The sequence below is a fragment of the Rhincodon typus genome, chromosome 2, assembly GCF_021869965.1.
Source record: "Rhincodon typus isolate 14 chromosome 2, sRhiTyp1.1, whole genome shotgun sequence".
NCBI lineage: Eukaryota > Metazoa > Chordata > Chondrichthyes > Orectolobiformes > Rhincodontidae > Rhincodon > Rhincodon typus.
The window spans coordinates 9,430,515-9,456,079 of NC_063333.1; the positions used below are offsets into that span (position 1 = coordinate 9,430,515).

Here is a 25,565-nt window from a genome sequence, read left to right on the forward strand (position 1 = left end):
GCCTGACTTGCTGTGCTCTTCCAGATCCACATTTTATCGGCTTTGACTTCCAGCATCTGCGGTCCTCACTATCTCCTTGAGCTTCCTGTTGCTTTCTCTGATGGCAATGCCTCTGTTAGCCAACATTAACCTGCCAACCAATCTGTACTTATGTTTTCTCCTGCAATAGAAAGTGTTCTAATCATTTGAAATTTGGCACTCTTGTATTGATCCTGATGAGAGCAAGACAAAAAAAATCCAGATTTGTTTTGCCTTGCTTTATGTGGGAGCTTCCTGTGCACAAATCCTAAGGTTACAAAAGGTTCTGTACCGCCTCAAACAATGTCTTTTAGAGTCATAGTACAGCATGGAAACAGTCCTAACTAATCCATGCCGACCAGGTATTCTAAAATAGTCCCATTTACCAGCATTTGGTCCATATCCCTCTCAACCCTTCCTTTTCATATACCTAACCAGATGCCTTTTAAATGGTATAATTGTACCAGCCTCCACCACTTCATCTGGCAGCTCATTCCATACATGCACCATCTTCTGCATGAAAAAGTTACCCCTTAGGTCGCTTTTAAATCTTTCCTCTCTCATCTTAAACCTAAGCCCTCTAGTTTTAGACTTCTCTAACCTGGGGAAAAGACATTGACTATTCACCCTATCTATGTCTCTCATGATATAAGGGATGCTCTCAGCCTCCAACACTCCAGGGAAAATAGCCTCAGCCTATCCAGCCTCTCCCTACAGCTCAAACCCTCGAACCCTGGCAATATTCTTGTAAATCTTTTCTGAACCCTTTCAAGGTTAACAACATCCCTCCTATAACAGGGAGACCAAAATTGAACACAGTATTCCAAAAGTGGCCTAACCAATGTACTGTACAGCCATAACAGGACTCCCCAACTCCTGTCCTCAATGCATTGACCAATAAAGGCAAGCATACTAAATGCTTTCTTCACTCCCCTCTCTACCTGCAACTCCATTTTCAAGGAACTTTGAACCTGCACTCCAAGGTCTCTTTGTTCAGCAACACTCCCTAGGACCTTACCATTGAGTGTTAAAGTTCTGCCCTGATTTGCCTTTCCAAAATGCAGCACCTCACATTTATCTAAATTAAACACCATCTGCCACTCCTTGGCCCATTGGCCCGGCTAATCTTTTAAATGTGATTGATACCATTAAAAATGAAAGAGGGTTGGGGTGTGGAGGTGTGCGTGGGAGTGGAGAAAACTGGGGCAGAGGTTGTAAAGAGGTAATAGATTAAAGTGAAAAGTGAAGTGTTTGGAGCTGAAAGCTCTGAGGGCTCGAGAAAACAAAGCACCAAACTGAGGCACGATTCCAATTTAACATTTATTTCTGTTGTGTATGTGAAGTGCTTATAAATTAACACAGTGCAGCTTAAAGGAACAGTGAGGCAGGAAGTCGGTGTACAGGAGTTCACAGTTAGTTATTTATATTTATCCTTCACAAACACTTGAGTCAGAGTGGATTTCTGTTATAAAAACTTCAAGATTGAGCAGAATAAATTATACTTTCGACAAGTAACGTGCCAAGCTTTACAGATACTTAGATGGAGAAGAAAGCTCACAGAGCAGTAATGAATGAACGATAATTGTTCAGGATCTCAGTTAGTGTTTTTTATTGCAGACTCCATCACTCAAAACCCACAAATCTCCATGTGGCCTTCCCAGTAATTGTGTGCATTAGACGGCATGTGTATGTGCCTGTGTGGGGAGGTGTGTGTGTGTGTGTGTGTGTCTGTGTGCGTGCATGCATGTGTGGGAGTGTGTATCTGTGTGGGGTGGGGTCTGGGTGTGTGTGGGTTTGGAGCCAGTCTGCGTTTCCAGCCTCACTAGGGGTCCAGCCCGTCTCTGGGAACCCCCTGCGTTGGGAGAGATGAGACAGCCTGATTTTCAGTCGAACTGAGAGAGAGTTTCCTTCACACCAATTCTGAAGATTGGAAAGTGGATATCAGCTGCAGTCGGACTGAATGAGGTGGGTTGTGGGCTGGGGGAAATCAAACTCAAGTGATCTCCTCCAGCAACCTCTGGAGCAAGAGATTCACAGTCTGAGAGGAGTCTTTTCTCCTTTACACACAGTGCAGGAATTGAGGGAAGAAGGGGAATTGAGGGAAGAAGGGGAATTGATCTGTTCAACGTTATTACAATTTAATTAGGTAATTTGTCTGTTCCTGCAATCAGAAAATCTCTCTGTACATGTGACAAATGGTCAATTTGGTAACTGCTCACAGCATGAGCTTTCCTCGATCAATTTGCGTGCCTCTCTTGGGGAGTTCTCTAGTCCACTTTCTCTTTGTCAGCTTCCATTGCCAACCTTCGCTCGTTCTCCTTGATCAGCTGTACCCCACAGTACGTCACAAAGAGAACACTCAACAGGCTCCAGGGAAATCCTGAAATTTAGAGAGAGAGAGAGAAAAACAGTTTCTCAAGAGAGTGGAGCTGGATTCAACGATATCATACTTTACCGAAAGCCTTCTCTGTGAGTGGCTCAAGTCAAATCACTTCCTTCGAGTGTTCTCAGGCTGGGAAATGGCACCTTCAGCACAGGAGGTGGCCATTCAGTCTCAGATGCCTTTACTGGCAATAGAATTGATTTAAGAGAACGGAAGGTCACTCTCACAAATAAAGCAGGGCTCGTCTTAAAGAAAATGTATTGAGAATGGAAGGGATAGAGTGTGAGCATGTGTTCACTTATTCTCCTTTAATACTCCTACCCATCACCACCAATTCCATGGCCATTAACACAGTATCCAGGCTTGTGCTGGCAAGTGGCAAGCAACATTCATGCCACACAAATGCCAGGCAATGACTGACTCCAATTAGAGACTATCTAATCACCATTCCTTGTCATTCAATGGCATTATCATCACTGAATCCCCCACTATCAATATCCTGGGGGTTACCATTCATCAGAAACTCAACTGGATTCACCACAAGAATGGGTCAGATGCTAGGAATACTGCGCCGAGTAACTCACATCCCACATCCCACAAGTGATTCCCCAAAGCCTGCCCCCCATCTGCAAGGCACAAGTCAGGAGTGTGATGGAATACTCCCCACTTGTCTGGATGAGTGCAGCCCCAACAACACTCAAGAAGTTTGACACCATCCAGGACAAAGCAGCCGCTTGATTGGCACCACATCCACAATCACCACTGACGCTCGGTAGCAGCAGTGTGTACTATCTACAAGATGCACTGCAGAAATTCACCAAAGATCCTCAGACAGCACCTTACAAACTCACGACCACTTCCATCTAGAAGGACAAGGGCAGCAGATACATGGGAACACCTGCAAGTTCCCCTCCAAGCCACTCACCATCCTGACTTGGAAATATATCGCTGTTCCTTCACTATCGCTGAGTCAAAATCCTGAAATTCTCTCCCTGAGGGCATGTGGGTCAATCCATAGCAAGTAGACTGCAGGGGTTCAAGAAGGCAGCTCACCACCACCTTCTCAAGGTCAACTAGGGACGGGCAATAAATGCTGGCCCAGGCAGCGACACCCACATCCCACAAGTGAATAAAAAAAACTCCCTCCTGTATATTGTCCAAATTGCCACTCTTCTTGTTCCCACTTAGATAATGAAGTTATTTAACTAGGGAGGGCATCACAGCCCAATATTACTCAACATTCTTGACTTGTATTATTCAGCTTACTGGAAATGGGAACAGGGAACTGAGTACAGTACTCTACTACAACTACAGGAGCTATTAACCAGAGTTCAAACGTGGTGCTTTTAGGAGCTGCAGAGCCAAGGACTATGGTCAGGGATGAATGATTGAATGCGGATTTTCCCCCATGTTTCATAGAATCAGTGTGGAAACAGGCCCTTTGGCCCAACAACTCCACACTGAACCTCAGAGCATCCCATCCAGACTCATCCCCCTATAACCCACCTAATCTACACATCCCTGAACACTACGGGCAATTTAGCACGGCCAATTCACCCAGCCAGCACATCTTTGGACTGTGGGAGGAAACCGGAGCACCTGGAGGAATCCCACACAGACACAGGGAGAAGGTGCAAACTCCACACAGCCAGAGGCTGGAATCGAACCTGGGTCCCTGGTGCTGTGAGGCAGCAGTGCTAACCACTGAGCCACTCTGCTGCCCCCTATGTTACTCATAGACCCTTTCCTCCTGGCACCCAGGCAGTGATTGGCATTGGTGGATGCCTGGCAACAGTGGGAAATGATGATGAAAATAAACCTGCCCAAGGTCAACTTTGCTGAAATGTTGTTAATTAGCTCCATGGCCTTTGATAAAGCTTACCAGTGAGGAACAACCTTCCAGCAACCAAGAGAGCAAAGTCAACACTGTTCAGTGAAAGGACGTTGTACAAAATAATGGCCCAGAAGTTTGCAGCACCAAAGACTCCTCTGATTCGCCGGGACATTGCCTCAGATATTTGGTTAGCCTGTGAAGAAATTTAAAAAAAAACATGTAAACCACACCATTGTCCTTCTGGCTGACAGAAATGGTGGGGATAGCAGCTGGGCAGGGTAACACAACAAAGGAACACAATAAAAAGGTGGAAATATACTGAAAGAACTGTGGATGTTGGATATCAGACACAAAAATAGAGATTGGTGGAAAACCTCAGCAGGTCTGGCAGCATCTGTGGAGAGAAAGCAGAGTTAATGTTTTGGATCCAGTGACCCTTCTTCAGAACTATAAAAGAAGAGACGATGGTAATGTCACTGGACTATTAAACCAGTGGGTCAGGCTAATAGAGTCATAGATTCATACAGCATGAAAACAGACCCTTCGGTCCAGCCATCCAAACCAACCATAATCCCAAACAGAACTAGTCACACCTGCCTGTGCTTAGCCCATATCCGTTCAAACCTTTCTTGTTCATGTACTTCTCCAAATATCTTTTAAACATTGTAACTGTACCCACATCCACCACTTCCTCAGGAAATTCATTCCAAACAGGAACCATACTCTGTGTAAAGATATTGCCCTCATGTCTTTATTAAATCTTTCTCCTCTTATCCCTAGTCTTGAACTCCCCCACCCTAGGGAAACGAAACCTGCCATTCATCTTATCTATACCCTTCATGATTTTATAAACCTCTACAAGGTCACCCCTCAACTTCCTACGCTCCAGTGAAAGAAATCCCAGCCAATCCAGCCTCTCCCCATAATTCAAACCTTCCACACCTGGGAACATCCTGGTAAATCTCTTCTGAACCCTCTCCAGCTTAATAATATCTGGTGACATATGTTTACATCTAACCAAAGCAGCTAGAGAAATGCGAATTCAGTTCATAAAAGCCTTGTTTCCAAAACAATGACCATTATCGTAAAAACTCTCCAATCCAGGAGCAACAGGAATTCTGTCCTCAGAGATAGTAAGAACTGCACATGCTGGAATCAGTGATAACACTATGTGGAGCTGGAGGAACACAGCAGGCCAGGCAGCATCAGAGGAGCAGGGAAGCTGACGTTTCGGGTCAGGACCCTTCTTCCCCTGGCCAGCTGTGTTCCTCCAGCTCCACACTTTGTTACCACGGATTCCAGCATATGCAGTTCTTGCTATCCCAAAGACTGTGGCTATTCAAGAAGGCTCACTGCCCCTTTCTCCAAGGGAATTAGGGACAGGCAATAAATGCTGCCCCAGCCCAACCACAATATTATTGAAAGTCTGGAGTCGCAGACCAGGTAAGAATGTCAGATTTCCTTCCCTAAACTCTACCTGAGCCAAGAGCTAATTGGCACAGGATTAACAAGATTAAAGAAGTAAATGCATGGCTGAAAGATTGGTGTGGGAGAGGTGGGTTCAATTCATGGACATTGGCACCAGTACTGGGCAAGGAGGGAGCTGTTCAATGGGACTGGCTCTAAGCTGGGACCACAGTCCTGGAGAATCTCATAACTAGGACTGTGGATAGGACTTTAAACTAGCAGATGGATTGGTTCATTTGCTTGGGAAATTATAAAATCAACAGTAAAGGAGGAAGTAGAATTGCAGGTTAGTGACAGGGCTAATTGTTACCAGAAATGAACCTTAAAAGTGAAGGAAAATTCGGTAAACAAACAAACCTAAAGGTTTTGTATCTTAATGCACAAAGCATTCAGAATAAGGTAGACCAACTGATGGCGCAAATCAAGACAAGTGAACATGATCTCATAGCCATTACTGAAATGTGGTTATAATGAAATCAAAACTGAGAACTTAACATTGAGGGACATTTGAACTTTTGGAGAGACAGGAGGGGTGGAATAGGTGGTGGGGCAGCATTATTAATAAGAGATGAAAAAGGGACAGCTGCAAGGGATAATCGAGGCTCAGATGATATAGAGTCGATTTGGGCTGAAGTAATAAAACAGAAAGGGAAAGAAAACATTGGTAGGAATAGTGTACAGACTCCCAAACAGTAACCACTCTGTAGAAAAGGCTATACATCAACAAATAATAGCAGCATGTAGGAAGAATACAGCAATAATTATGAGGGATGTTAATCTTCGTGTTGATTGAGTTAATTAGATTGGAAAGGATAGCTACGACAACAAATCCATAGTCTGCAATAGGGATGGCTTCCTAGAGCACTACATCATGGAGTCAACCAGGGAGCAAGTATCTTGGATCTGGTAATGAGGCAAGTTTAATAAATGACTTCAGAGTAAAAGATTCCTTAGGAAATAGCAATCATAACATGACAGAATTTAATATTCAGTTCAAGAGTGAGAAACTTGAATCAGAAACGGGGATCAGAAACAACTATGTTTAACTTAAATAAAGGGAATTTCAATGAAATGAGGATAGAGTTAGCTAAAGTGAACTGGGTGCATTGATTAGCAGGAATGACAGGAAGCAAGCAGTGGCAGATATTTAAGGAGGTTCATGACTCTCAGCAAAAACACATCACAGTAAGGAGGAAAGATTCTAAAAGAAAGATAAACCAACCATGGCTAAGCAAGGAAAGTAAGGAGAATATTAAGTTGAAGGGAAAATCATATAAAAGACAAAAGTCAATAATAGCCCCGAAGACCGGGTTAAATTCAGAATCCAGCAAAGGAGGACTGAGAAATATAATAAAGAAAGAAAAAGTAAACTATGAGGGCAAAAATAATGAGGAATATATATATTTAAATAAACTCTTATTGTCAGTTTATAAAAAGGAAGAGAAAGGTCAAAGTGAACACAGGCCCCTTAGAAAATGAATCGGGGAGATGGTTTTGGGGAACCAGGCAATAGCAGAGGAGTTAAACAGATATTTTGCATCAGCCTTTATAGTGGAAGATACTTTAAACATTCTGTTAATACTAAAGAATAGAAGGGAGGAATTAAATACCATCATCATCACTAGAGAGGCAGTCTTAAACAAACTAATGGGGCTAAAGGCAGATAAATATTCTGGTCCTGAAGGCTTACTTCTTAGGATCCTAAAAGAGGTAGCTTCAGAGATAGTGCATGTATTGGTTGTAATTTTCCAAAAATTGTTGGATTTTGGAGAAATACCAGAGGATTAGAAAACTGCTAATGTGACAGCCCTATTGAAAAAGGGAGGGAGGGAGCAAAAAGCAGGTAACTATAGCCAATTAGCCTAACATCTATTGTTGGAAAAGTATTGCAATCAGTTATTAAGGAAGTAATAGTATAACAGTTAGAACATCATAATCTAATCAAGCAGAGTCAGCATGACTTTGTGAAAGGGAACTTGTGTCTGACTAATTTATTAAAGTTTTTTTTGTAGCAGTCTCAACTAGAGTGGATAGAGGGGAACGAGTAGATGTGTTATATTTGGAATCCCAGAAGGCATTTGACAAGATACCTCACAAAAGGTTAAGTCAGAAGGTAGTAGGTGTGTTGAAGGTAGTATAGTGGCATGAATAAAGAATTCGCTAATCAGCAGGAAATAAATGAGTTGGGATAAGGGGTTCTTTTTCAGCTTGGTGACCCTGTAACAGTTGGGGTTCCACAGGGATCAATGCTGGCACCACAACTGTTCACAATATATATTGATGACTTGGAGGAAGAAAGGGAATGTATTGAAGTCAAACTTGCAGACAACATAAAAATAGGTGGAAAGGCAGATTGTGAGAGGGATACAAACAATTTACAGGGAGATATTCGGAGGTGAAGTAAGTGTGCAAAAAGTTGGCAAATTGAGTATAATGTGGGAAAATATGAAGTTGTTAATTTTGGAAGGGATAACAAAATAACATTATTAGTTAAATGGGGAAAATCTGCAGAAAGCTGCAACACAAAGGGACTTGGAGTAACTTGTACATGAAACACAGAGAGCTAGCACAGAGATGCAGCAGGAAGGCTAATGGAATACTGACCTTATTTCAAGGGGTGTTCTGAGGAAGGGTCACTGGACCTGAAACATTAACTCTGTTTTCTCCTTCACAAATGCTGCCAGACCTGCTGAGCTTTTCCAGCAACTTTGTTTTTGTTCCGTATTTTGAGGGGGTTGGAGTATAAGAATAGAGAAGTCTAACTGCATCTGTACAAGGTGCTGGTGAGATCACATCTGGAGTGCTGTGTCCCCTTATTTAAGAAAAGATATTATTTCATTAGAGGTAGTTCAGAGATGGTTCTGTAGGGATGATCCCCTGGTATGGAGAGATTCTTTTAAGAGCAAAGGTTGAACAATTTGGGACTCTGCTTATTGAAGTTTAGAAGAACGAGAAGTGATCTCTTGAAATGTATAGGATTCTTAAGGGGCTTGACAGGGTAAATGCCGAGAAGATGTTTCCCCTCATGGGAGAGTCTAGGACCAGAAGGCATAGTCTCAGAATAAAGGGATGACAAGACAAGACTTAAGTGAGGAGGATTTTCTTCTCAGAGGGTTGAGAGTCTTTGAAACTCCTTGCCACAGAGAGCTGTGGCGGCAATATCCTTGCATATACTTAAGGCTGAGATAGATAGATTCTTGATCAGTCACGGGTTATGAAGAAAATGCAGGAAAGTGGATGTGGGGAATGTCAGATCAGCATGAACTGATTGAATGGCAGGGCAGGTTCCAGGAGCCAAACAGTCTACTGCGTTCCTATTTATTTTGGTCTCAGGGACATTAGTGAACTGAATGGGTTTTTGCAACAAGTGTTACGCAGTTACCATTGGACTAGATTTTCATTACCAAATTTTTATGCTATGCAAATTTGACTATCTGCCATGGTGGGATTCAAACTCTTGTCCCTAGAACATTAGCCTGGAATATCTGATTGCTAATCCACTGACATTACCACTGCATCACATCATCATCCTTTAAGATAATGTACATTCGGGACATGATCCTCAAATGTATACAGATGGCTAACATTTCACTCTTGCCCAGGGCTGGATGGAGCTAAATTGCAACGGCCAAACCTGGAGAAGAAATATTTCATTTTTAAATAAACCTCCAAAACTCAATCAAAAATATAAATGGTGACAATTCAAATTGTGCTTTCCTTCAAGATATTCTCTGTTGTCTGATGTGATGTCATCATACAATGATGTCACTGTGAAAATAATGTCCCCTAATGCATTTTTTTATTTGATGTCTCAAAAAAGTTATCTTGACTGCCATTCTCTCCCTCTGTCTTCCTTTCCTGTCTTTCCAAAGAAAAAGTTTGGGGTCTTTTCCATTCAAGATGATATGACATACGACTAGAGTAGACCATTCAGCTCATTGAGTCTGCTCTGCCATTCAAGGAGATTGTGGCTGATCTGATAATCCTCAACTCCACTCTCCTGCCTTTTCCCCATCACCCTCAATTCCCTTACAGATTAAAAATCTGTCCATCTCAGTCTTGGATATACTTAATGAACCAGACTCAACAGCCCTCTGTGGTAAAGAATTCCACAGATTCACTATCCTCAGAGAAGGGATTCCTCTTTACCTATGACCCCTCATTCTGAGATTGTACCCTCTGGTCCTAGGCTCTCCCACAAGGGGAAACAATTTCTCCGCATTTACCTGTGAAGTCTCCTAAGAATTTTGTATGTTTCATTAAGATCACCTCTCATTCTTCTATATTCCGATGCACACAGGTCCAACCTACTCAACCTCTCCTCATAAGACAATCCCTCCATACCTGATATCAACCTAGTGAACCTTCTCTGGACTTCCTCCAATGCCAGTATAGCTTTCCTCCAACACCATGGCATTTTTTTTCCTTAATGGGCTGTGGGTGTCGCTGGCTTGGCAAGCATTTATTGCCCTCCATAAATTCAAAAGAACACAACCATTAAGAGGAGTAGACTATCCAGCCCATCAAATCTACTCTCCCATTACGCTTCAACCCCACTTCCCTGCCCACTCTCTTTATCCCTTGATTCCTCAAGACACCTAAAATCTCTCTCTCTCCTTGACTTAAATATATACAACAATGGAGCATCCATAATCTCCTGAGTAGAATCCCAAAGATTCACAACCCTTGTGTTGAAGCAATTTCTCATCTTAGTCCTAAATGATTACCTCCTTATTCTGAGACCACATTTTATGCCCCTTCAGAATCTTGTAGGTCTCAATGAGACCACTGCTCATTCTTCTAAACTCCAGGGAAGATAGAGTCAATTTCTTTGGCATCTCCTGATTGGACACCCACTTCATTGCAGGAATTAATTTAGTGAACATTCACCTCTGATGCAAGTGTATATTTTCTTAAATGTGGAAACCAAAACTGTGCATCTAGATATGATCTCACCTGTACAATTGCAACAAGAGGTCTTTATTTCTGTACTCCAACCGATCCTCCAATTAAGGCCGATCTGCTATTTGTATTCCTAATTGTTTGCAGTACCTACAAATTTCACACTTTTAATACAGTATTTTGCTTTCATGTTCCTACAGCAAAAGTGAATAATTTCACACTTCCCTACATTGTCATCAATCTCCCATCTTGATGTCCAGTCAGTTAACTTGTCTATCCTTTCAGCCATTGTATCACTTTTCCACCTAGCTTTATTTTTTAAAATTCATTCACGGGATGTGGACATCAGAGGCTGGGCCAGCATTTATTGCCCAGAGAGCAGTTAAGAGTCAACCACATTGCTGTGGGTCTGGAGTTACATGTAGGCCAGACCAAATAAGGATGGCTGTTTCTTTTCCTAAAAGATGTTAATGAACCAGATGGGTTTTTCCCCTAAAATCAATAATGGATTCATTAGACTCTTAATGAATTCAAATTCCACCATCTGCTATGGCAGGATTTGAACACAGGTCCCCAGAGTCTCTGGATTAACAGTCCAGTGATAATACCACTAGGCCATCACCTCCACTTATTATCAGGAAGTGTAGACTCATTATTGTCTCTTTTCATCTCAGTCATTAATGGGGATTGTAAAATAGCTAAATCCCCAGCACTGACCCCTGTAGCACTCCATCATTCACTACGTACCCTATTTATGCCCTCTCTCTGCTTCCTGTCCACAAACCAATCCTCTACCAATGCTAATATAGTGCCCTCAATTCCATGAGTCCACACCTCGCATATTGATTTTCTGTGCATGGGGAAAGCAGGCTAGATGGTCCAAATGGTTTTCTCCTATTCCTGTTTCTTGTATTTGCCCCAAGATGACAGAAAGGGATTTGAGTTAATGTCTCTTCCAAAAGAGAGCACCTTTGAAAATGATGCACCGTCTGTGAGCTTAGATTTTATACTCCAATTCTGGGATGGGGCTTGAGCCCTCAATCTGTTGACTTGAGAGAAGTGTGCATTACCAACTGAGCCACAGACAGGTCTGACCAGCTCAGTGCATGCAACTCCCAAGTTCAGGAGGTGCAGGAATTCCCAGCTACAAAGGGTTTTGTCAACCAACAAGGGAAATGTTGTAAGTTTAGGATCTCACCTCAATAGAAGCAAAGGGTTCCAGCTGGAAGAACTTTTGTACCCACAGCTCAAAGTTGAGGCCGAAGCAGTTACACATGGACCAGATGTAGACCACGTTCTCCGGGCCGAGCCAGAGTGTGGTGATAAGGAAGGTGCAAATTGTCGCCAGCAGCTCCTTCAGAATGTTGTCATGGTCTTCTCCCAAATAATCATAGACGTACCTGGGGAAGAAGGAACACTGTCTTTGTAGCTCTCGTATCCAGACTTGCCCTCTTTTCTCTTGCTGGGGCAGAGATTCCCGGTTGTGAGTATCAGCTTCAAACATGCAAGGCCCTGCACGGCCAGGCTTTATCCTGTTTACATTTGAGCATCTCCCAATAAAGATGGTGGTACGGGTTAGGGTTGTGATGGTGGTGGTGGGAGGTTGGCGGGGGGGGGGTGTGTCACAGTTGAGCAGTGCAGTGCTCTGATCTCCACCACTTCGTCCCTGTCTTTGCCCTCCCCTCCCACCCAGAGGGGGCGCCATTTGGATGAACGTCCAGCGAGGAGACATACCAATGATGTTCGCCGCAAAAAGAATGAACCTGCATTTGTATAGCGCCTTTCGCCACCTCACACACTATCCCGAAGCACTTAACAGCCCAGGAATCCCTCCTGGAGTGTCGCATAGAAATGATTGTTGACAATCTGCACCAAGAAACGCCGCAGGGATGTCATCATTATCAGAAACTCTGCCACCACTTTCTCAAGGCAATTAGGGAAGAGCAGTCAATGTGGCTTTGCCACCTTCTGGGTACAAATAAAAACAGATCAAAACAAAGATTGGTTACTTACTTGCACAGCCAGTCATTTATCCCTCTGTCAAAGTGCCTGAAATATAGATCATATAATTATAATTAGAACATTTAAAAGACATTTGGACAGGTACATGAAAAGGAAAGGTTTAGAGGGATATGGGCCAAACACAGGAACATGGGATTAGTTCAGTTTAGGAAACCTGGTCAGCATTAACGAGTTGGGCTGAAGGGCCTGTTTCCATGTTGTATGACTCTATGACCCTAATTAGCAGTTTCCACTGGTCTAAGGGCTTCTTCCTGAAGGCACAAAAGTAAACAGATGCAGAAGCTCCATTTACTTCACTACACAGACCAGTCACTAATTACTGAATCTATCCAGCTCATTCTGCAGCGTGCTTCCTAAAGAAGCCAAACCACATTCAGTATGATAATCTCACCCTGTATTTTTCCTTTATTATTCGCTGCAACAGTGTTGGAACTCCCTCCCTAACATCACTGCGCGTGGAGACTCACCGAGCAGACTGCAACCATTCAAGAAGGTAGCTTGCCACCAGCTTCCCAACTAGGGAGCCAGCAGTGAGAGCCAGCAGCACATACACACCACGAGTTTTTTTATATATATATGTAAATCCTTGTATCATAGATCCTTGACCGGATCATCACCCAGGCCTGGTCCGTCTACACTCCTAACAACCAGTCATCATCTTCCACCAAACAAACATTCTGTCCACCCAGCCCCTGAATCCGAACCCCGAATAGATTCTTTAGCTCAGAAGTCACACAACACCAGGTTATAGTCCTAAGGTTTATTTGAAATCACAAGCTTTTGGAGTGCTGCTCCTTGAAGGACTGTGATTTCTGACTTCTTTCACCCCAGTCCAACACCGGCACCTCCACATCAATTCTTCAGCTAATGGCAACACTGGACAAGTCAGATCATGAAGTGATGAAAGCTTTATTTTGCATATAAATTATTGAGTTCCGAATCCAGAATTAGAGGCTGTAGGCCAGTTCAGTTATGTTTATTTAAAGTAAAGTTCAGAAAGTCAATTTTGGAACAGCGACCAAAATAAATCAGTTCTAAGCAAGAGGAGATAGCAAAATCTGCAGATGCTGGAGTCAGATTCAATACAGTGTGGAGCTGGAGGAAGACAGCAGGTTAGGCAGCATTACAGGAGCAGGACAGTCAATGTTTCAGGTCAGAACCCATCATCAGGACTGTTCCAAGCAAGCATGCGGTTGCAGTAGAATGCAGAATATATCAGCATCGAAACTAGCCTTTGATCTGGGATTGAACATGTCCAGTATTATCAGTTGGAATCATAATATTTCATTGACCATACATATAACTTTTGTACTTGACTAATGAAGTGTTTAGTTACTGAAGCATACCCACGGAGCTGTAAATTTTCTTTTCTAGAAAAGACTCATGTTTATTACATAAGTAGACTTTTTTTAAAAGAAAAGCTATATATAAGCCAGTTTAGAAAAGTCTTGATGTAAATAGCAAAACAAAATTTCTGAGGAAGGGTCACTGGACCCAAAATGTTAACTCTGATTTTTCTTCATAGATGCACCCAGAACTGCTGAGCTTTTCCAGCAATTTCTGTTTATCTTCCTGATTTACAGCATCTGCAGTTCTTTCGGTTTTTATTTAAAACAAAATTTCAACCTGCTTCCCAGTAATGACAGGTCCTTAAATCCCAAAGAAATCTCAGTTCTAATTCCTTATGTGATGACGCTGTGGCTTTCAAGAGACAAGCTGTCTACCGAAGACCGCTTGAGTAAACAGCTTGTGAGGCCTTGGGCTATTATTTTGAAAAGTTTGACAATGGAGGCAGCCTAGGTTTGGCCAGCTCTTACAGACTAGGCTTTCTAGATTGCTTTTTTTGGTTTTAAGTTTAGCTTTAGCTTTAAGCAGAAGCTACTGGGGTCTCAAAAGAGTTGGAAGCTTCAGTGGAAGTCTCCTGGCTGCTACTCTCTCTGAATCTTCTCTAGATATTTCCCCTCCCGGATTGGAAAACTGCATGTGAGAATCTGCGTCTGAATTTTTCTTTCTTTTGCTAAGGGATATGTTTATGGGAAGTTACTATAATACAGCAGTTAATTATAAATAGTAACTGTATCAATTACTCTGTTAAGTTTTCCAATTGAGTTAAATTATTCTAAATTCCTCTTTCTGTGGTTTTAACTACAGCGTTTAAATAAGATATGTTGAGTAGTTTGACCAGTCGCATTGTATCAGGAACAGACACTTTACGTTTGTATTTAAAATAAGAAAATGTTAGGGTCAAGGCTACCTTCTTAGAATATTTTGAGGGTCTGGTCTGGTCCATAACACTTACCTAATGGGTTCTTTTCACTTGTCCTTTTTAAATGCTAAGACAGATTTACAAATTCTTTCCAAGTTTGCTAGAATGAGCTTTTTTCTCCAATTCTTATGGCCTAAACATCTTCAGTTCTGATAGTTTAGCAGCTTCTCAACACTTCCACAACTTGGAGATTCTACAAACTAAGACTTTTCTTGCTATGAAGAACTGAACTGAAAACCTGTTTCTCCTATTCTGAAGTCAAAACTAAATTAGTGTCTCTAATCCATTTTCTCTGTCTGTCATAAACTCAGCAGTATAAATATTCCATCCATCAACACCACAGGTGTCCAATGAGGCACTGAACTGAAGTGCTATGCCATCCTGGAAACTGTCTTCAGTTCACTGTTCCAAATAACCTCCTGACTACTTAATAAAGTTACCTTCACAGAACTGAAAGCACACATCCTCCTTTTGCTTTTAAAAATCCAAATTGCAAATGACAATAACATACACCATTGCCACACCATGTCAAAATAATTAATTGACTACATTAACTATGGTAGATAAGAGATCAAAAATCTCCAGCCATGGTGTAGTTCATGACCATCTGCTCCAGGGCAATTAGGGTTGGGTAATAAATTCTGGTCTTGGTAATGATAGCCAAATACTATGAATGAATAAGAAATGTTTTCCCACAAATAAGCCTTACAGAAGATTTGATCGGAGTCCTTACAATCACGAGGTACTTGGAAATGGTAAATAAAATGGCTTAAGTGTACAAATTGAAGATGATTGGCGAAAGTACCATAAAGTAGAATGAAGAAAAGCTACTTTGCACAATGCATAACTACAATTAGGTCTACACCACCTGATAGGGAGACAGAAGCAGATTTAATAGATTCAAAGCAATCTGGATAAAGTTTTGAAGAAAAAACAAATTACAAAGATTACAGAGGAAAAGCTAGGGAAGAAAATTGGACGGTTCCCTTGAAACAGTGAGCACAGACTGAATGGGCTGAGGGTCCTCCTTCTGTGCTGTACTGCCCTGGATTCTATGAAGACCCCACAGTGCAGACCTGCCACAGCCTATATGCACAGTTTGATCTCTTGTAATGTCAGTGTCTGAAAGCAGTGTCAGAAAAATTCCATTGTTACCACAATGGATGCAAAATACACAAGCGAACTATAGGGATCAGTTCTTTTTTGCGGTAATCCCAGAGCTCTCTTTTTCTCTCCGTTAGAAGGACAAAAGGAAACAGAATAAAAAGGAAGAAAAGAGACACTTACGTTTCAGCAAAGACGTACAGCATGGTGATGCATTTTGGTGGTTTGGGTGGGTCAAGATAGTCAAGTCTGGCCACAGTTCCGACCACTCCGAACATCATCGCTGCCTTTATCCAGTCGTACACCAGGTTGAAATAAGCCAAACAAGCTTTGCCATGGAATCAGGGAGGGAGATAAAAGCAAAGGCACATTTGTCAGTGAAAATATTTCAGTGCTATTAGGACTGGGTTGAGTTTCTATTTGGTAAAGTATCCTTTATATTAGAGGGCTCATGGCAGAGTGGGTAGAATCCCTCCCTCTGAATTAGAAACACTGGATTCAAGTTCCAGCTCAGATTTGATGCCCCAAGGAAAGTGCATTCATAATGTTACCTGGCAATGGCCTGGTGGCATTATCACAAAATCCACAGACTCACGTAATGTCATGGGGATCTGGGTTCAAATCCCACCAAAGCAGAAGGTGCAATTTGAGATAACAAGGTGTAGAGCTGGATGAACACAGCAGGCCAAGCAGCATCAGAGGAGCAGGAAGCTGACGTTTCGGGCCGAGACCCTTCTTCAGAAATGGGGGTGGGGAAGGGGGTTCTGAAATAAATAGGGAGAGAGGGGGAGGCCGATAGAAGATAGGTGGAGAGGAGACAGACCGGTCAAAGAGGTGGGGATGGAGCCAGTAAAGGTGAGTGTAGGTGGGGAGTTAGGGAGGAGATAAGTCAGTCCAGGGAGGACGGACAGGTCAAGGGGGCGGGAGGAGGTTAGTAGGTAGGAGATGGGGGCGGGAGGAGGTTAGGAGGTAGGAGATGGGGGTGGGGCTTGAGGTGGGAGGAGGGGATAGGTGGGAGGAAGGACAGGTTAGGGAGGCGGGGACGAGCTGGGCTGGTTTTGGGATGCGGTTGGGGGAGGGGAGATTTTGAAGCTTGTGAAGTCCTTCCCAAAATCCACAAACCTGACTGCCCTGGTCGACCCATTGTCTCCGCCTGCTCCTGCCCCACCGAACTTATCTCCAACTATCTGGACTCCATTTTCTCCCCCTTGGTCCAGGAACTCCCTACCTACGTCTGTGACACCACCCACGCCCTCCACCTCCTCCAGAACTTCCAATTCCCCGGTCCCCAACACCTCATCTTTACCATGGACGTCTAGTCCCTATACACCTGCATTCCCCATACAGGTGGCCTGAAGGCCCTCTGCTTCTTCCTGTCCCACAGGCCCGACCAGTCCCCCTCCATTGACACCCTCATCTGCTTAGCCGAACTCGTCCTCACCCTCAACAACTTCTCTTTCAATTCCTCCCACTTCCTACAGACAAAGGGGGTGACCATGGGTACCCGCATGGGCCAAGCTATGCCTGCCTCTTTGTAGGTTACGTGGAACAATCCCTCTTCCGTAGCTACACTGGCCCTAAACCCCACCTCTTCCTCCGTTACATTGATGACTGTATCGGCGCTGCCTCGTGCTCCCACGAGGAGCTCGAACAGTTCATCCACTTCAGCAACACCTTCCACCCCAACCTTAAGTTCACTTGGACCATCTCTAATACCTCACTCTCCTTCCTGGACGTCTCTGTCTCCATCTCCGGCAACCACCCAGAAACTGATATCCATTTCAAGCCCACCGACTCCCACAGCTACCAAGAATACACCTCCTCCCACCCACCGTCCTGCAAAAATGCCATCCCCTATTCCCAACTCCTTTGCCTCCGCCGCATCTGCTCCCAGGATGAGGCATTCCACTCCCGTACATCTCAGATGTCCTCGTTTTTCAAGGACCGCAACTTCCACGCCTCAGTGGTCGAGAACGCCCTCGACCACGTCTCCCACATTTCCCGCAACTCATCCCTCACACCCCTTCCCCGCAATAACAACCAAAACAGAATCCCCCTCGTCCTCACGTACCACCCCACCAACCTCCGGATCCAACGCATCATCCTCCGACACTTGCGCCATCTGCAATCCGACCCCACCACCAAAGACATTTTTCCCTCCCCACCCTTATCTGCCTTCTGGAGGGACCACTCTCTCCGTGACTCCCTTGTCCGCTCCACACTCCCCTCCAGTCCCACCTCATCCGGCACTTTTCCCTGCAACCGCAGGAAGTGCTACACCTGCCCCTACACCTGCCCCCTCACCCCCATCCCAGGCCCCAAGAAGACTTTCCACATCAAGCAGATGTTCACCTGCATATCTGCTAATGTGGTATACTGTATCCGCTGTTCCCGTTGTGGCCACCTCTACATCGGGGAAACCAAGCGGAGGCTTGGGGACTGCTTTGCAGAACACCTACGCTCGGTTTACACTAAACAACTGCACCTCCCAGTCGCGAACCATTTCAACTCCCCCTCCCATTCCCCAGATGACATGTCCATCCTGGGCCTCCTGCAGTGCCACAACGATGCTACCCGAAGGTTGCAGGAATAGCAACTCATATTCCGCTTGGGAACCCTGCAGCCCAACAGTATTAATGTGGACTTCACAAGCTTCAAAATCTCCCCTCCCCCTACCGCATCCCAAAACCAGCCCAGCTCATCCCCGCCTCCCTAACCTGTCCTTCCTCCTATCTATCCCCTCCTCCAACCTCAAGCCCCCCCCCCCACCCCCCACCTACTAACCTCATCCCGCCCCCCCCCCCTTGACCTGTCCGACCTGGCCCATCGAGCCTGTTCCACCATTCAGTATGATCATGGCTGATCGTTTCGTGGACTCAGCTCCACTTATCTGCCCACTCACCATAACGCTTAATTCCTTTACTGTTCAAAAATCTATCTTTGCTTAAAAACATTCAATGAGGCAGCCTGAGCTTCTTCGCTGGGCAGAGAATTCCACACATTCACAACCCTTTGAGAGAAGAAGCTCTTCCTTATTTTGAGGCTATGCCCCCCCCTAGTTGGAGATGGAGTTGGAGTTGAGCTTGGGGCTGGGGCAAGACCGACGTAAAAGAAAGCCAAGGAAGGATTTGAAAAGGAAGTGAGGACGCCCAAAGCCTCAGTGAGGTCAGGGATAATGGTCAAGCAAGATTTAAGAGGAGACGTTTGGGCATGGGAATGGAGCTGTGGGAGTCAATGGGCTAATGGGAGAATCCAGGACTTACCTAATGCCCAGTCGGAAAGGTGTGCCACCAATTTCAGGTCCGAAGGGATGGTCAGAATGTAGAGGTAATGGAAGCAGATATCCACAAGGATTATTACAGCAAGGTGCACAATGGCATACTTCCTGATGTTCCACATTTCATTCTCTTTCCGAATGAGCTTTTCTTGGTTCACCTGTGATACAGAAGGTTCAGAGTAAGAGAATCTTCTATAATAGGAAATTATTTTATTGACTCAGAGTGTTACTGTACAGGGGGAGGCCATCAGACCCATTGTGTCTGTACAGCCTCCTGAAAGAGCTACCCAGCTAGTCCCATTCTCCAACCCTTTCTCTGAGCCCTTTCATCCCTTCCAAATATATCTCCAGCTCTCTTCTGAAGCCTCCTATGGAATCCTCCTCCACCACAATCCCAGGAAGTGCATTCCAAATCCTAACAAACTCTCTGAGTAAAGAAGTTTCTCCTCATCTCATTCCTAGCTCTATTGCTGACTATCTTGAAATTGTGACCTCTAGTTACTGATGTAGTGGAAACAGAACAACCTGTCAAAATGATTCATAATTCTGAACACCTCCATAAGGTCACCTCTTAATCTTCTCTGCTCCAAGGAGAATAAGCCCAATTTATTCAATCTTTGCTTGTATCTAAAACCCCTGGAGAGGGTCAAATGCCATTTGACAGATCTCACCCATGACCAATGTTGCCCTTAATTTGTGTGTGTGGCCTTTCTGTTGTTCTGTGTGGGGTTTCTGAGAGGGACAGCTGCTGCTGCACTGCCTATCTCTTCCCTGACAAATTCTCATGGCCATTCAGAACTGCAGCTACAAAGGGAACATAGGTCTCAGGTCTTGAACAATCTTGTACACAGACACTCCAACACAGCACAAAGGCAGTGCAATACTACCAAGAATACCTCTGCTTAGATCAGAGATTCATCCAAAACCCTCCTTTCCCTCTCTCCTGGGTTAAAAAGATTCCATGGTGTTTTTTCTAAAATAGAGCAGAAGAGATTTACCCCGTGTCCTAGCCAATATTCATCCATCTACCAACATCAGGGTTATCTAAGTACTATTCTGGCTGCTCTGGGATGTTACTGTTCCTGAAAGTCACGACAGTGACTATCATCTCTCACTGGTTGTAAAAGCACTCTCGGACATCCTGAAGGTGTATATATAAATGCAAGTCTTTCTCTGATCTCCTGGGCATTGTTTTGAAGCTCACCTGAGCGTGGAACTGATCGAAGGTCATTACCGGTCCGAAGAAGAAGAAAGGGAGGTAGAAGTTGTACACCAGCAGATCCAGGATTGAGTAGTTCCCATCTTTCCACTCGGTGTTTTCCAATGCAAAGCTCATACATCGCATGATGGTGAAACCACTTCCTCCATAAAACAGGACATCATGGAGCTGGAAGGTGCCTGTTACAAACCCAGTCTAGGATGAGATGGACCAGAGAAGAGTTCAGACAGGGAAAGTTCAACTGCACGTAAAACTGGAATCTCCAAAAGAGGCTAATCAAAAAGCGGATTTACAAAGATCTGGCCCAATACCATATTGCAACCCTCCAGGATTCATCAGAACAATATGTACTTCATTGCACTGGATATTCTTTTGAGGGGAGGACTGGAAGAAGTGTGTTCTGCAGGTGAATTTGCTGGAACTTCTTGAGGCAGGCAGTGAGGGCTCATGTTCAAATACTGAAGCTGGGAGAATTTAAATTCAATTAATAAACAGAGAGAAGAAACTGCTCATTTCATTAACAGACTGTCATAAAAACTCAAAGTTCTGCACAGGAACAGGCCCTAAATAAAAGACCTTCTGATTTAATTGATCTGTATCCCTCTATTCCTGCCTGTTCATGTATATGTCAAGACGACTCATAAACATAGCTATTGCATCTACCTCCACTATCTCCTCTGGCAGTGCATTCCAGGCACTTACCACTCTCTGCGTAAAAAACTTCCCTTCACATCTTCTTTAAACTTTTCCCCTTTTACCCTAAGCTTATGTCTCCTAGTAATTGACATTTCCACCCTAGGAAAAAGTCTCCAACTATCCATTCTACCCATGCCTGTCATAATTTTGTGAACCTCTATCAGGGTGTCTCTCATCTTTTGACATTCAAATGAAAGCAAACCAAGTTGGTTCAATCTCTCCTCATAGCTAATGCTGGTCACAGATCTCAGTCAGAAAAGCACCCTTCCACTGCTACTCTCTGTCTAGTTCTGTGTCCATCTTACCAGCTCACCACAAACCCCACGTGACTTCACCTTTTGTGTCAGCCTGCCATAAGGAACCTAGTCAAAGGCCTTGCTAAAGTCCATACAGACAACATCCAATGCCCTGACCTCAATCACCTTTGTCACTTCCTCAACAAACTCAATCAAGTTTGTGAGACAGGACCTTCCCCACAAAAAGCCTTGCTGCCTATCGCTAATAAATCCACATTTTCCCAAATGTGAGTAAATCCTGTCCCCAAGAATTTTCTCCAGTAATTTCCCTACCACTGACATATAGCTCACCAGCCTGTAATTTCCTAGATTATCCCTGTTGCCCTTCTTAAGAAAGGGGAACAAAGTTGGCTACTCTCCAGTCCTCTGGGATCTCTCCAGTGACTAAAAAGGATATAAAGATATTGTACAAAGCCCCAGCAATTTCCTCACCTGCCTCCCTCTGCATTCTGGGATAGACCCTATAGGCTCCTGGAGAGCTGTCTACCTTAATGCTTTTCAAAATACCCAGCACCTCTTTTTTCTATTGACATGCCCTAGAATGTGAGTCCTGAGACTCACCATGTGTCGTGTCCTTTCCCTTTATGAATACAGATATAAAGTATTCATTAAGGACCTCTCCCACTTCCTCTAGCTCCACGCATAAATTCCCTTCTTTATCCTTCAGTAGACCTACCCTTTCCCTAGCTACCCTCTTGCTCCTTGTATATGCATAAAACAGCTTGGGATTTTCCTTAGTCTCATTCACCAAAGGCATTTCATGGCCCTTTGTAGCCCTAATTTCTTGTTTGAGTTCTTTCTTGCTACCTTTGTATTCTTCGAGGGCTCTGTCTGTCTTGAGTTTCCTAAACCTTATACATGCCTCCTTTTTCTTTCCGACTAAGCTCTCAATTTTTCTTGTCATTCAAGGTTCCTGAATCTTGCCATCCTTATTCTTCATTTTCACAGAAACATTCTGGTCCTGAACTCTGATCAACTGGCATTTAAAAGATTCCCACATCCAAGATGTGGATTTACCCTTAAACTGCCACCCCCAATCTAGGTTCTCCAGTTCCTGCCTAATATTGTGGTAGTTAGCCTACCCCTCCAATTTAATACAGGTATTTCTCCTATAATGTGATAGTTGTGTTCTTGTGTGACCTTGCACTATAAAACATTGCCGTAGAAAATCACATTATAGGGAAATTGCTATACCTGTACAGCAGAAAGTTTGCATTATCCAAACAGTGTCCACTATGCATCAATCACATTACAGCCAATTTGCGTTAATGAAACACACGTTATAACAGAAATGCCTGTACTTTCACCCAAGGGCTACTCTTATCTTTATCCGTAAATAACTGAAAACTTACAGAATTATGGTCACTGTTCCTGAAATTCTCCCGCACTGAAACTTCAATCATCTGGCTGGGCTCATTCACCAATAACCAGGCCTAGGATGGCCCCTTCTCTAGTTGGGCTATTTACACATAGTTTCTGAAAACCGTCCCAGACACACCTAACAAATCTGTTCTCCTCCAAATTCATCCAAGCCCTAGCACTAAGACATCCCCATCAGTATAGGGGAAGTTAAAATCACTCACTACAACATTTACATTTTTCCATAATCTGTTCACATATCTCTCCCTCTATCACACACTGGCTGTTGGGAAGCCTGTAGTACAATCCCATCAAGGTGACTGAATCCTTCCTAATCCTAAACTCTACTCATGTAGTCTTGCTGGATGAACCCTCCAAGGTGTCTTCCCTCAGTACAGCTGTGATATTCTCCTTAATCAGTAACACAACTCCCCCAACTCTTTCCTACCCCTCTCTATCATGCCTCTCTGGAACATTAAGCTGCCAGTCCTGTCCATCTCTCAACCAACTATTTGCAACATCACGTGGTGAATGAAGGGATGAGGGGACAGAAGGAAAAGTGGAAGAGGGAAATCATTATTGAATGGAACAGGCTCAAGGGCCTGCTCCTATTCGAGACATTTTTACCTGCCAAGAGCTCACGGGTTCGAATTTGAATGTTGCTAGGCTGCAGAGGCCAGCAGCGAAACACAGCCACTTCTGTTTAGCTAAACCGACGCTGTACAGCACAACGCAGTGGACCAGGATCAGCATCAGGTATGAGAGACCCATTGTAGCCAGAACTGCCAGTATCCCGTAAGTCATAAAATACATGGATCTGTGCTGTGTAAAGACAGAACATTGGTCATATAATAACTGTTCGCAATGTTAAAAGGTATAGATCGTCCAATGGGGGATGATGGCATATTTGTCATGTCACCGTACTAGCAATGCAGATGCTGTGGGTTCAAATCTCACCAATGCATCTTGTGGAATTTAAATTCAATTAATAAAGTCTGGAATTTAAAGTTAATCTCAGTGATAGCGACCATGAAAACAATCACCAGTTGTTGTTAAAACCTATCTGCTTCCCTCACGCAATGGAAATATGGCATCCTTACCCAGTCTGGCCTCCATGTGACTCCAGACCCACAGCAATGTGGTTGACTCTTAATGCCCTCTGAAATGGACAAAGAAGCCACTCAGTTCAAAGGGGAATTAGGTACGGGCAACAAACAATTGTGTCCAAGAAAGTTTCCGAAATCAATATGTGGAGGGCCCTACTTGGGAGGGTGCAACACTGGACCTCCTCTTAGGAAACGAGGTCGGGCAAGTGACTGAAGTGTCAGTCTGAGAGCACTTTGGGTCCAGTGACCACAACTCTCTTAGTTTTAACATAGTTACGGAAAAAGATAGGACAGGTCCACAGGTTAAGGTGCTAAACTGGAGCAGGGCCAATTTTGGGGCCATCAGGCAGGAACCAGCAGCAGTTGATAGGGTGAGTCTGTTTGAAGGAGAAGGAATGACTGGCAAATGGGAGGCTTTTAAAAGTGTGATATCAAGAATCCAGGGACTGTATGACTCTGTTACAGTGAAGGGAAAAGCTGGTAGGTTTAGGGATCCCTGGCTGACGAGGGATATTGAGGCTCTGGTCAGGAAAAAGAAGAAGGCATACATTGGGATTGGCAAATTCAATTCAATACAGATAAGTGTGAGGGTTTGCACTTTGGAAAGTCATACCAAGACAGGATTTATACAGTAAATGGTAAGATCGTGAGGAATGTTGTGGAACAGAGGGACGTTGGAGTGCAAGTACATAGTTCATTGAAAGCGGCATTACAGGTGGAACGGGGTGGTGAAGAGGCATTTAGCAGGTTGGCCTTTATCGGTCGAGGCACTAACTATGGGAGTTGGGATGTTACGTTACAGTTGTATAAGTCATTGGTGAGGTCACACTTGGAGTACTGCGTATAGTTTTGGTCACCCTGTTATAGGAAAGACATAGTTAAACTGGGAAATGTGCAAAGAAGATTTATGAAGATGTTGCCAGGACTGGTAGGCTAGACTAGAGTTATAGGGAGAGGTTGGCCAAGGTAGGACTTTATTCCATGGAATGTAGGAGAATGAGGGGTGACATTACTGAGGTGTATTAAATCATGTGGGACATAGATAGGATGAATGCATATAGTCTTTTTCCAAGGGATGGGGAATTGAAAACTAGAGGGCATAGGTTTAAGGTGAGAGGGGGAAGATGTAAGAAGGACCTGAGGGGCAACTTCTTCATGCAGAAGGTGGTGCATATTTGCAATGGGCTGCCAGAGAAAGTGGTTGAGGCAGGTACAATAGGAACATTGAAAAACATGTGGACAGGTACATGGATGGGAAGGGTATGGACCAAATGCAGGCAATTAGAACTAGCTGAATGGGCACCATGATCAGCATGGACCAGTTTGGGCCGAAGGGCCTGTTTCCATGCTGTGTTACACTATGACTGTAAATGCTGCCTTGTCGGCATGAAAGAATAAACTAAAAACCAAACTGAAAAGATGAGCAAACAGACATGGGTCAGGATCACAGTCCAAAGGCTTTTACCTCAATTCAATACTGTCTGCCAAAATCCAGCCTCTGCCAATAGGTTGCATTGCTGTGTGGTGTACGAATTCTTCTGTGTCAGCACAGCTGTTATGGGCCAAATGGCCTTCTTCTGTACTGTATCATTCAGTGAAGTGCCTCAGTTTCTATT

General features: G+C 43.9%; 1 protein-coding gene across 1 annotated transcript in view; it reads right to left on the bottom strand.

Moving 5' to 3' along the window:
• Positions 1-1,324: 1,324 nt before the first annotated feature.
• hhatla (hedgehog acyltransferase like, a) overlaps positions 1,325-25,565 on the bottom strand; it is a 31,675-nt gene continuing 7,434 nt past the window's right edge. The window contains exons 4-11 of the mRNA XM_048618320.1: positions 23,471-23,665; positions 20,478-20,687; positions 19,260-19,431; positions 16,180-16,324; positions 12,618-12,653; positions 11,803-12,004; positions 4,284-4,428; positions 1,325-2,398 (exon numbers count right to left, since the gene is read on the bottom strand). Coding sequence (XP_048474277.1) covers positions 2,286-2,398; positions 4,284-4,428; positions 11,803-12,004; positions 12,618-12,653; positions 16,180-16,324; positions 19,260-19,431; positions 20,478-20,687; positions 23,471-23,665 — 1,218 coding nt within the window. The 3' untranslated portion in view covers positions 1,325-2,285. The remainder of the gene's footprint in view (positions 2,399-4,283; positions 4,429-11,802; positions 12,005-12,617; positions 12,654-16,179; positions 16,325-19,259; positions 19,432-20,477; positions 20,688-23,470; positions 23,666-25,565) is intronic.